We start from the raw sequence: 12,085 nt of genomic DNA, 5'->3' as shown, positions 1-12,085 counted from the left end.
TATGAGTGTACTCTGATCGTTTCTGATCTTATTTGCATTCGATTTTATGTTATTTTTGTGTTAAGTCGATTAGGGTTTCTTTTCGTGTCCTTCCTATCAATCGATTGTTAGTTTTCTAGTTGATTAGCAGGTGGAATTTGTCGGATAGCTAATTGGTCATTACTATCTTGGACTAGTTATGTTTATTAATCGATCAAGGGAGCTGCTTTTGATTTTCAGGGTTCTAGAGTTTTAGGGTTTTTTTTTTGGTTTTTTTTTTATATTCTATATCCGTTTTCGTTGGTGGAATCTAGTGTTTGTATGGGTGAGTGAGGTGGATGAAAAGTGATAGACAATTAGACAGTAATCTGAATTTAGAATTTGGGAAAATTCCATATGTGCTATTTGTAAGTCATAAAATATCATATTTGTCAAATTAAATTTTAAAATATCATATATTCCATTTCTAATTTATCTATACATCAAATATGTCATTATTGAATAATAAAGTATCATATATGTCAATCATAATCTCTCAATATATCAAATATGTCATCTACCAAATAAAAGAGAATAAATATCTCCAAAAAAAAATTAAATATTATATATTTTGCTGTTAATATTAAAATACATCAAATATGTCATTTAAATATATCCAATATGCCCGATTAAACTAATTTAGTCAAAATTAAAATATAAAAAATCTTTAAAATTATTAATAAAATATTTAGAAATCAGAATTACACACATTTTTTTCTCTTTGCTATTATAATTCAATCCATGTTTTTTCCTCTAACCATGTAAATTTAATTCAATGTTACCGACATGATTAATTTTATTGATATTCTTAAATCTGTCATTCTATTCAATTCATAGTATATAGTGAAGTGTTGCGATCTTGGTTTGTAAGTGACTCAACAATTTGATGTTTTTATTTTTGCACAAGTAATTAGCTCCACGACATTTGATGCAAGAAAAACCCATGAATTAAAGAAAGTGGGAATAAGTGAAATTTAATTTTTAATGATAAACTTGAAGTATTCAATATATTTCAGTGATATGTTACATATATCAAAAATAATTACCCCATATATAATATTTAATAATGTATTTGGGCACATATGATATATTTTACTTAATAGTGACATATTTAATATTTGAGGATCTAAAAAATGGTATATATAATATTTTAAAATTTAATTGGGCAAATATAATATTTTATGACTTAAGAGTGGCATATATAAAACTTTCCCTTAGGATTTTAATCTCATAATATATTTGAGAAGGGGAAGATGAAGGTTGACATAATGTTGAAAGTCCAAAGTCGTATGCTTCTGTTGTTAATAATGCTAATCTCTATATTTTTATGATTACATGGACAATATGTTTAAATGATAAGTCAGTTTTTTCTTATGTGTAATTTTTAGGTGTGTTTGCATAATTAATAGTTTTTTCTAAAATTTGTTAATTGTTAAAGCTATATATTAGGGATTTTATCTAATATATTTTGGAACTTAAAAGACTTAATCCTTAATTTTAGCCAATAAAAATAATTCGTTATTATCCTTTTATATGATTGAATTTTGTTAATAACAACCCTTAGGACTCTCAGTATTAGTTATTTGGTTGCATTAACATTTATACTTTATCATGCGAAAATTCAGGGGGTGGTTTTTTATGTATAAAGTGCTAATTTTTATGCATGTAATAAGGTATTAATGAACAACCTTTAGGGATGTTAATATCATTTTCTTATATGATTAATAAACAGGTTGTCATTTATGAATTTTCATCATATTTTTATACAAAAATTCATTAATATTAATTTAATCTTTTTTTTTTATAACTATTCTAGGTGATATTTTTAGTTTTTTGCCACATTGAATTTTAAATAAGGCAATATTTTTTCATTTAAAATGTTATATTTATGTTGACATGTATGATCTTAATCATCAATCATGATCCTAATCATTAATATTTGTTTTTCTTTTTTCTATAAAAGTACAAAGATTATATACATTATATTATGTGTTGACATGTATGATCGTAATCATCAATCATAATCTTAATCGCTAATATTTATTTTTCTTTTTTCTGTATAAGTACAAAGATTATATACATTATACTATGTTTTTTTTAATTCAATGATAATTATCTTTTATCAAATAAGATTGTTTATTGTATTATGTTTAACTTTTTTGAAAAATATTTATTATATTATATATAGTATTTAATAATCATACATCATAAGAAAAATCTATGGTTTATAAATATTTATGTTTCATTAGTCATGCTTTTACATATTTGACGTATATCATATATTCATAAACTATAATTTTATTGTTTGTAGCAGTCGTAATCTAACAGATTTTCATATTATCATAAATTATGAATAATAATATAACTATCAGTTAGTGTATCTTTTTATTTATATTCACAATTATCTCACACAACAAGTAGGTATAATCCAGTAAGGTACATAAAGTAAATTTTTAGTAATTATCTCCTGTAAATTTTGTATGCTTATGTTGTTAATAATGCTAATAACATGTGAGTTGATGGTGCTTTTGGAAAAGATGCAGCCGCACGGTAACCAAAATCTGGCTGAGTGACTGAGTGTGTCCATTTAGTTTATAAAATGAGATTAAATGTAAACAAAAGTGAGTGTAACCAAAAGTGGGATCAAATTAATTAAGGTCCATATATGTTTCCATTTTAAAGACAAGAAGTTTGAAGAGACATATTTTAGATCCATTAAAAGAAAAATATGAATAATTATAATATAAAAAGAAAGAACTTAAAAAAATCTAAATTGAAATTAGAAGGATACCTGAAATAGGTTGTAATGCAATAAGAGACCTCATCAAATTATAATGACCATCTGCTTTTAAGAGCTCATCGCTCAATATACGAAAAAGAGAGTGCACGTCGTTATTCCTCACATATCTTCTCATAAACTTAAAAAATGATAATCTACAACATAAATTATGTCACATGGATGATATTAGAAGATTAGAAGATATAAAATATACTAATAACTAAGCATATGCTAACATGTCTTGAAAACGGGCTTGACTTGTATTGGGGAGTCTTATAATCGGGCAATGTTGTAATAATGATATGGCTTTCTGCAAACAAAAACACAAAACATATAATCTAAATACTTTTTTCAATGTTAAATATTAAGCTAACATGTTATAAATAAATATGAATATGAATTATAAACACTTGATAAATAAATAAAAATTACTTACTTCGAGGAGGAGATACTCGGCTAAACTCAAATACGCCATAACTAATACACATGAATTGTTTTGTTAGTCTTATTTTAAGAGATATTTTTATAAATACAATTATCATATCAACAATTATAATATCACACCATCCACCGTCAACATCCAGCCACACATACATTCGATTCCCATCCATCATCATCCAAGCAATGAGTCATTTTTGTGGTGGGTACCCTAATACTCGAACCCGATAATGAGAAACCTTTTCGAATCGGACTTTATACTCCATCGAGTACCTTATGGAGGATCCCGATGAGGATAAAATAAATCAACCCGAAATCAACCCGATACGAAATCATCAATAATAAATCCGAAATCCAACCTCATAATGATAACTTTACCAACAATGTCTATAGCTTTATTTTTTTTAGGAGATAACATTGTGAAACACCTCATGGTAACCAAAATCTGGCTGAGTGACTAAGTGTTTGCATTTTAATTATAAAATGAGATCAAATGTAAACAAAAGTGGGTGTAACTAAAAGTGAGATCAAATCAAGTAATATCCATATATGTTTCCATTTTGAAGACATGACATAATTATGAAAAGACATATTTCAGATTCATTATAGAGAAAATATGAAGAGTAATAATATTAAAAGAAAGAATTTAAAGAACACATAAATTGAAAGTAGAAGGATACCTGAAATGGATTGTAATGCAATAAGAGACCTCCTCAAATTATATTGACTATCCACGTTAAAGAGTTGATTGCTCAATATACGAAAAAGAGAGTGCACGTCATTACGGGTAGTATCCTCGATAACATTTTGTTAAGTCCATCTTGACAAACTAATGTTCAAAACACAACCAATGTTACACTAACAACATGATCTATCACATTATTTGAAACTTGATTTTCAAGCAATTTCTTTTAATGTTGTATTATATACTTTTTTAATAGAAAACTGTCACTCCAATTCTCGAGTTACCAATACAAGGAAAAGATTAGAAAAGAATAGGAAAGAGATGAAAGAAAAGAAAATAAAAAATTAAAGCTTATTCTCTGAGTTTAAAAAAAACACACAAGAAAGAAAGAGAAAATAAAGAAATATTTGTATTTTTGACTCAAAAGATATATATATATATATATATATAATATATATAAGTATTAAAATGCAATTTAACAAATATACTTTTTTTATATAAAATTAATAATTCCACTAAAAATAACAAATAATTAGAATGCTAACTGTAACACACATGAAACTTTTATCATATGATGTAATTTAAAAAAATATATATCCTACAACATAATTTATGTCACATGAATGATATTAGAACTTAGAAGAGTGGAGGATATAAAATATACTAATAACTAAGCCTATACTAAGTTGTCTTGAAAACCGGCTAGACATGTATTGGAGAGTCTTATGATCGGACGATGTTGTAATAATGATATCGCATTATGCAAGCAAAAACACAAAACATATAATCTAAATACTTTCTTCAATGTTAGAATATTAAGCTAACATGTTATATATATATAGGGTAAAGTTATTTTGAGAACATTTTTTTTTTGTGAGAACCTTTGAGAATTTTTCAAATCAAGCCCAACCGATAATTATTTTTTACATGAAAATTGTTTTTTGACTGTTTTCTGAATAACTTATGCGTAATTTTGAAGTTTATAATTCTGTGGAGGCATGAATTATCATCCGTTATACAATTATGTGGAGATTTGGATTCTTGATCACATGTACACAAATATTGATATGATCACATATATGCAAGTCGATCACATGTAATCATAGCAATATTCGTGAACATGTGATCAAGAATCCAAATCTCAATATAATTGTATAACGAATGATAATACATGCCTCCACACAATTATAAATTTCAAAATTACACATAAGTTATTCAGATTACTATAAAAAAAATTTTTATATAAAAAATAATCATCTGTTGGATTTAATTTGAAAAAGTTCTCAGCAAATATTTTCAAAATAATTTTATCGCAAGGCCGCAATGCGCGGGGTCAACTAGTACATTATTGTTTTCCGGCAAGTCCACTTGCTTCTATCATCATCTCTAACGTCGGCAACAATACACATCCGGCGACGTTTTCCCAGTAATCCACTTGCATCTATCATCATTTTTGACGTCGCCGGTCCAGCCATCAGAATCGCCGGGTTCCGGTCCGACCACCAGTCGTGAAAACATTGGCCAATAGAGAAAAAAAATGCAATTTTTTTCGGCATTTCCTTTCTTGTTTCTATCAATAATTATATGTAAGTCTATCAAAGATTATAGCTTTATTTCTTTAATTATGCTTATCTAGTAACCCTTTTTCTAATTATGCTTAAATTTGATTGCTTTATGTTGACAGGTTTTGTGAATAGTGTTGACAGTGAACAAGGGTTTTGTTCTGCATCATCCATAGTTAATTCCAATTCAAATAATCAACCCCTTTATTCTAAAGTCATTAATCCCACTCTTTCTCCTTTTCATTTACAAGGTTAGTGCTTCTTTTTTTTTTTTTTAATTTCTTAATTTCATTTAGATTAAGCAATGCTTGTTATGTATTAGGGGGTATGTATTACTACAACTTGAACAAGTAGCGTGGTTTGGATCAGTGGTAAACACTTTGGCCTTTGGAGACAGAGGTCATGGGTTCAATCCTTATCCCATGCAAAGGCCGGAGGTCCTTTTCTACCATTTAGGTAGAACTTGGAAACAACCTCTTTATCTAGGTAAAAGTAAGGTCTGTTTACATCTGAACCTCCCCCATACACCGTTGAGGAATTGGGGCCTAAAACCCGCGAAGGATTCTTGTGCTGACACGCATTGAGTGCGTCTTTCTTATTACACATTGATTAATGCATAGTTGTTTTTGGTTCTATTTTGTTTTTTGGTAAATTGAGATTGATTGATCCTTCCCGAAGGACTATGATTAAGTTGAGATCGGTATTTTGATAAATGCATAAATGATTGGATCTTTGCTTTGTTTGGCAGATTTGCCAGGGTTTACTAGAAGTGTGTATAGAAGTGATCATGCTTTGATCACTCCGGAAAGTCACGTTTTTAGCCCATTGCATGATTGGTAAGTTACACCCTTCAAATATATGTGTTTGGGTCTTGTTATTTTAGTTGATTAATTGTAAGGCTGTTACTGAAATCGTAATCTGATAGGAGCAACACATTGGGAGCATATTTAGTGTCACCAGCAATGGGTGCACATTTTGTTATGTATATAGCAAAGATGCAAGGTGCATTTATCGATTGTGTGATGTTAAATGATTATCGATTTTCTTATGGACTAAAATGTTGATTTCAATATTTCATGTGTGCAGAAAATTCTAAATCAGGGCTTCCTCCAAAGCACGTAGAGAGGTGTCAATCATTGATGTTTTCCTTTTGTAATGAAAAGGAGGTTCTTTTGAAGTGATTCCTTTTTGTTTATCTTTATGGTGTAGGTTTGTATTTGTGCTTCAAGGGTTGGTTACACTCACTAATGTTACCGGTATTGGCCAAACATTGACGGTAAATGACTTTGTCTTGATATTGAATTTGTTTCATATTGATCTAGGAAATTTTTATTAAAAAAAAAATTATACATGTATCACCATTGCCTAATTCTGAATATTTGATTATAATGATATCTAACGTTACAATCTCTCGTGTGATTGTGTGTAGTGACTGTTTGTTTGGATCTGAATTGGTTTATAAAGTTGACTACATTCTATAAAGAAGGAAACATAGATAATTATTTGCTATGTTCTGTTTTGCTTTATTGCTGTACACTGTAGCAGAAGTTTTCAATCGTTCGTCATTTCATCAAGGTTGTATCGTATTTAGCATAACCAGAGAGCTAAAGTTCTTTTAGATACTCCTTCCATGTTGAAGTCAGTCCGCTTTTGAAAGTCAAATGGCCACCTTTTAACAATAGATACATTGATATTATTTATTCGGGTAATAGATATGTATTTTAGCAAGGTAACTAGACTTGTATCTTTTTTGAGTTTGGAAATACTCCTACATTTGAAGTTGATTTCCAATGCCAAACATGGACCCTTTTCTCTTTGTTTTATTAGTTGCTATTCTTTCTAACTATAAAGTGAATAAGTATGAGACTAATGACATAAGTTTAAGTAAAAGTTATTTCTCACTAGTTGGATGAATGAATGAATCTGTGATTTATAGGTAGACTCGTATGCTTACCTGCCTCCTAACTCGAAGCATCTCTTTGAAAGTTATGAATCTGCTACAATAGTTGTATTTGAAAGAAGGTATGCTACAATATCCTTTCTTTGATCAGTTGCATGTTTAACTACAAACCACAACGTCTAACAAGGTTTAACTTTTCTTCAGATATGCTTACCTGGAAAATCATACTCCTGAGCCAATCGTTGGCTCCACTGACCAGCAACCACTTCTTGACACCCCTGGAGAGGTAAGTGCTTCTAACAATTTCCCTGCTGTTGTTTTTTTAGTCACGGAATAGCATTACCATCATTTTCTCTATCAGGGTATTAACACTTGGTTCCGAGAATTGTTTTGGAAAATTCTATGCCGTATCAATTAGTTTAACAGTTGGTTCCGAGAATTGTTTGAAAAATTCTATGCCGTATCAATTAGTTTATACTTTAAAAGTTTTTATTATGGCTGTAAACATATACCCTTCATCTAGTAATTATTCCCATCATGCGTCTCTTATAGTATATTTCTTTTTACAATCAGGTATTCGAACTGCGGAAGCTTCTTCCTACATCCCTGCCTTATGACTTCAACATTCATGTAAGCAATGATTTGGATTCTTAAAGTGTTATCGAATACTTTGATATATTCTAATCAACATCAAGAGTTATGAGTCACTGAAAGTTGCAATGTTTGATTTGACACATGTTGGTGATTTTAGTGTAATCAGGTCATTTTAGATGTGATTGTGTATTACTTGAAACATTTTGGGCTAAGCACAACTACTAGTTGGTGTGTGTGGAGTACACGTTTTTGAACCAATTCGAGTTCGGTAAACACGTTTTTGAAAATCCGGCTTTCCTTTAACCCATAAACCTACAACACATATTATAAAATAGACTCCATGACTAATAATCGAGTATTAAGATGTCTCCTGACAAAACTAATTGAAAAATCCTGTGGAGTCAAATTAATATCTAACATTTTTAATTATGCAGATCATGGACTTTCAACCCGGAGAATATCTCAATGTAAAGGTATGTATCTACCACCTGCTTTTGTTTACAGTTCGGTTACTATTTCATTTAAAAGGCTCAAAATAACAGAACTATGATAACCTGCATATTGTTTTCTGCTGTTTTGGCAGGAAGTCCATTATAATCAGCATGGTTTGTTACTCCTGGAGGGACAAGGCATTTATCGTCTGGGTGATAGTTGGTGAGCTGAATTACGAAAACTGATTTCGTGTTTCCTACCATATCTCTTAAAGAAAGCTTCAGTTACAGCTAAAAATAATCGGTTCATGAAAATTGGTGAAAAATTTCACTGAAACCAGCGTTAAAGAAGCACTTTTTTTTCCCTTTTTTTTGTGCGTGTGTGTGTGTCCGAAGAAAAATATGAAATGGCTTTAAGTTTAGCCCTTAGGGTCTTAGCCCTGTTACATTCTAAATCTGGCTCCGTATACATCATCATCGTTATGCGTACTTTTGACGATACCTTATTTTTGGCTTTGTGTAACATAGGTATCCAGTTGAGGCTGGAGATGCGATTTGGATGGCTCCGTTTGTGCCTCAGTGGTAAGAAACTTATCGAGTATGATTGAACCACCCCAATTGTGGCATCAAAAGCAGATTTAGTTATAGTTTGGTAATCTGGTGTGCAGGTATGCTGCGCTCGGTAAAGTTCGGTCACGCTATTTACTCTACAAAGATGTAAACAGAAATCCGTTGTAACCACACGATGAACTCACATATTAGATGGGTTATTGGAGGTGAAAGCTTTAATTATTAAAACGAAGTGGCACATGCAGCTGTTTAAGATTTGATTCTGTCATAACTATTGTGGAAATTTAGTTAATTGCCCACTTATTTTAAGTATGCATTACAATAACACACCAAAATCTTTCGTTTTTGTATTTGTGTATGATGGTATATTTTGTAAATTTTCTCCACTTGAGAAGTATGTTAATGGGGATTTAGGTCCTTCAATCTGGTTCTTTGCAGAATTGAAGGACTTAAAAAGGCCACTTCAATGACATTTTAAGTTTTTATGTTAATTAGAATTTCGAAAATTCTACACAGTTTGAAAGTGATAAACTACGAATTCTTTCCCTTCTCTTTTTGTGTTTTTTAGGGTAATCGTGTGCCAGATCGAACCTTTGGCTGACTTGTCGGTAATGCCCGAGTCTGTTACAGGTTCATAAAGGTTTAGCCTCTCCCAAAGACTCGTCTTTTGTTCTTTTATAAACTAAACATCTGAATGGTCGACGGTCCATTTTTTATTATTTATTTGTCATGGGAGCAATAATATGTGTGATTGATAAACTATGGATTGTAGGGAACAGTGATACCATTGAGTAACAAAAGATTTTTTAGAACAGTAAGTCAGTAAATAGTAATAGCAAAAAGATTATGGGCAAAAAAAAATTGAATGTTGAAAATGTAAGACCATTCCTCTCAGCACCATCTTTCCTCATACGACCTCCGTTTTTTATCCCCGGTCCATCACACTAAAAATGAACCCCCACGTATAGCAAAAAGAAAGGAAAATAAACAAATAAAGTTAGGTACAATGATGAGGTTGGTATTCCTTCGGTTGCTAAAGATGACGTTGAGAATGATTTGAGTCACATACAGGTGAGACCGCTCAGTTCATGAAGATGTTTTAATTGATATAATAGATTACTAGCTCTGTTTCACATTTTTATTGTTTAGATTGCTAGTTGATTATTATTGGGTGATCTGGGCATGTCCAGTCACTTAGTTGGTACATTTCCTGCATCACGGGTCTCATTTATCTTTTATGAGGCCCTCCCGTGAGGGCATCTTCTTTGTATTAGTCGTATTGACATTCAGTCAATACGTTTGCTCTTCATTTTCATATATAAATTTTAATTAGGGGTGACGGCCTTTTACCGAAAGTTAGGTACAATGATTTACATGGTTCAACACGGTCACTGTGTCTAACTCCACTTCAAGAGTTTTTTTTCTCTCCTCAATTTACGGTTTAACCGAAAAACAAACATCATATCATATAACCAATATGTAACTCCCTCTTGACACCTTATAAAGAAAAGGGAAATGATAGGTACTACAACCTTGTGAAGAAAAATTAATCTACTTTGCCCCATGAAATGATAGGTACTACAACATTGTGAAGAAAAATTAATCTACTTTGCCCCATGAAATTTATAAAATTTACATATTAAGTCCTCGATCTGTGAGAGAGTAGCGGTGCATATGTTAGGTACTACACGCGGTACGTATGCTTTACATAGTTTACATTTGAACTATCGATTATCTTTTGTGATTATTCTTTATGGTTACCACCACCCCTCGGACACCTCTATTTATAGAAGAGGAATACGAATCTTGGTCGATTCCAAAGTCTACTATTTAACAACTAAGCAATACGACCGACTTAAGTTGTTTTGACAACTAAGCGAAACTAGAAACTTTCTAACTTTGAGAAGCAAAGTTCAACTTGATACCAACTCCAACAAAGTTAGATTTAGACTTTACAAATTATACATAATATCCTTTTTTTAGAATGTGAGGTGTTAAAATGAAGTGTACAAAAAAATCATACGTTTTACATAGCCTCTTGAATTTTACATAACCTCATCTTGAATTTTACAATCTCCCCCTGTTTTACTTAAGACAGGTACTGCATACTTTACCTAACTTATCCCCATTATTCTTATATAAACTGAACCTTAGAAATAAATTCACAACACAAAAAATCATTAAAACCCCACGAACCAGCTGTTACTTTTATTGTTCTTAACAACCATACTCATCGAAAATAAAATTATTTTTTCTAGATATCAATGAGAACTCGGTCAATTATGTAATCAAAATTGAGATATTGTTTAATAGTTTGTATAAAACAAACTAGTATACAAATATGAGAAATGATTAACCCGTCTAAGCAAATAGCCTAAATATCCTCCAAATCACTAGATGATGGCATATGGAAAAATCAAGGGGAGACGAAGAAAGCTAATAAATGGCTTACACATGTCAAATGTTTAAGGTATATATATATATACTAGAAATTTTTTACCCGCACGATGTGCGGCTGCTTTAAAAAGGTGCTCAATAAAGTGAGATTTGAGTTAAACTTGCTTAAAAAAAACATTTAATGAAACGCTTAATATGTGAACAAATGAGTTAATGGAATGGATCAATAATGATCGTAAAAAAACATATGGTCGAACAATCTATTTAGTTTCACTTAATTAAATTAGCAATAACGTATTCATTATCCAATCATTAAACTAATTGTTATATACACTTGTTTTGAACTAACTCTTTGTCTACCATCATAATATTTTTCTCATCATCACAATGAAAAATTGTATTGTTAAAAAACAAAAGAAAAAAGAGATTATATTAACCATTATCATAAAATTCAAAAAAAGATAAAAGAATTAAACCAAAAATTGTACATAATTTCCATAGTGATATGAACGAAAGAATTAACATAACTTTTTCAGAAAGTTATGATATTATACAAAGTTCTTAACTCATATAAGATGAATATAAATTAGTGGTGATAAAAAAGCTTATAAACTTTAAATATTGCCACTAATGATTAATGCGATGAGAGTTCTAACTAACCAACGACCTGAGCAAACTTTTATATAAATTCCAACTAACCAACGGCCTGAG

The 12,085-nt window shown here is 30.5% G+C and overlaps 1 protein-coding gene across 1 annotated transcript; it reads left to right on the top strand.

Annotated features, from left to right (window-relative positions):
- The first annotated feature begins 5,248 nt into the window (after positions 1-5,248).
- LOC122598133 ((S)-ureidoglycine aminohydrolase) lies at positions 5,249-9,492 on the top strand. The gene is made up of 13 exons (XM_043770735.1): positions 5,249-5,506; positions 5,605-5,733; positions 6,231-6,318; positions 6,408-6,484; positions 6,569-6,608; positions 6,692-6,758; positions 7,419-7,504; positions 7,587-7,668; positions 7,956-8,012; positions 8,411-8,449; positions 8,560-8,630; positions 8,936-8,989; positions 9,076-9,492. Exons 1-13 carry the CDS (start codon positions 5,458-5,460, stop codon positions 9,143-9,145), a joined length of 909 nt encoding a protein of 302 aa, XP_043626670.1. The 5' UTR covers positions 5,249-5,457; the 3' UTR covers positions 9,146-9,492.
- The last annotated feature ends 2,593 nt before the right edge of the window (positions 9,493-12,085 follow it).

The sequence above is a fragment of the Erigeron canadensis genome, chromosome 4 (genome assembly GCF_010389155.1).
Source record: "Erigeron canadensis isolate Cc75 chromosome 4, C_canadensis_v1, whole genome shotgun sequence".
NCBI classification, from domain to species: Eukaryota; Viridiplantae; Streptophyta; class Magnoliopsida; order Asterales; family Asteraceae; genus Erigeron; species Erigeron canadensis.
The sequence above is the reverse complement of the archived record's forward strand: the minus strand, read 5'-3'. Positions and strand labels throughout refer to the sequence as shown.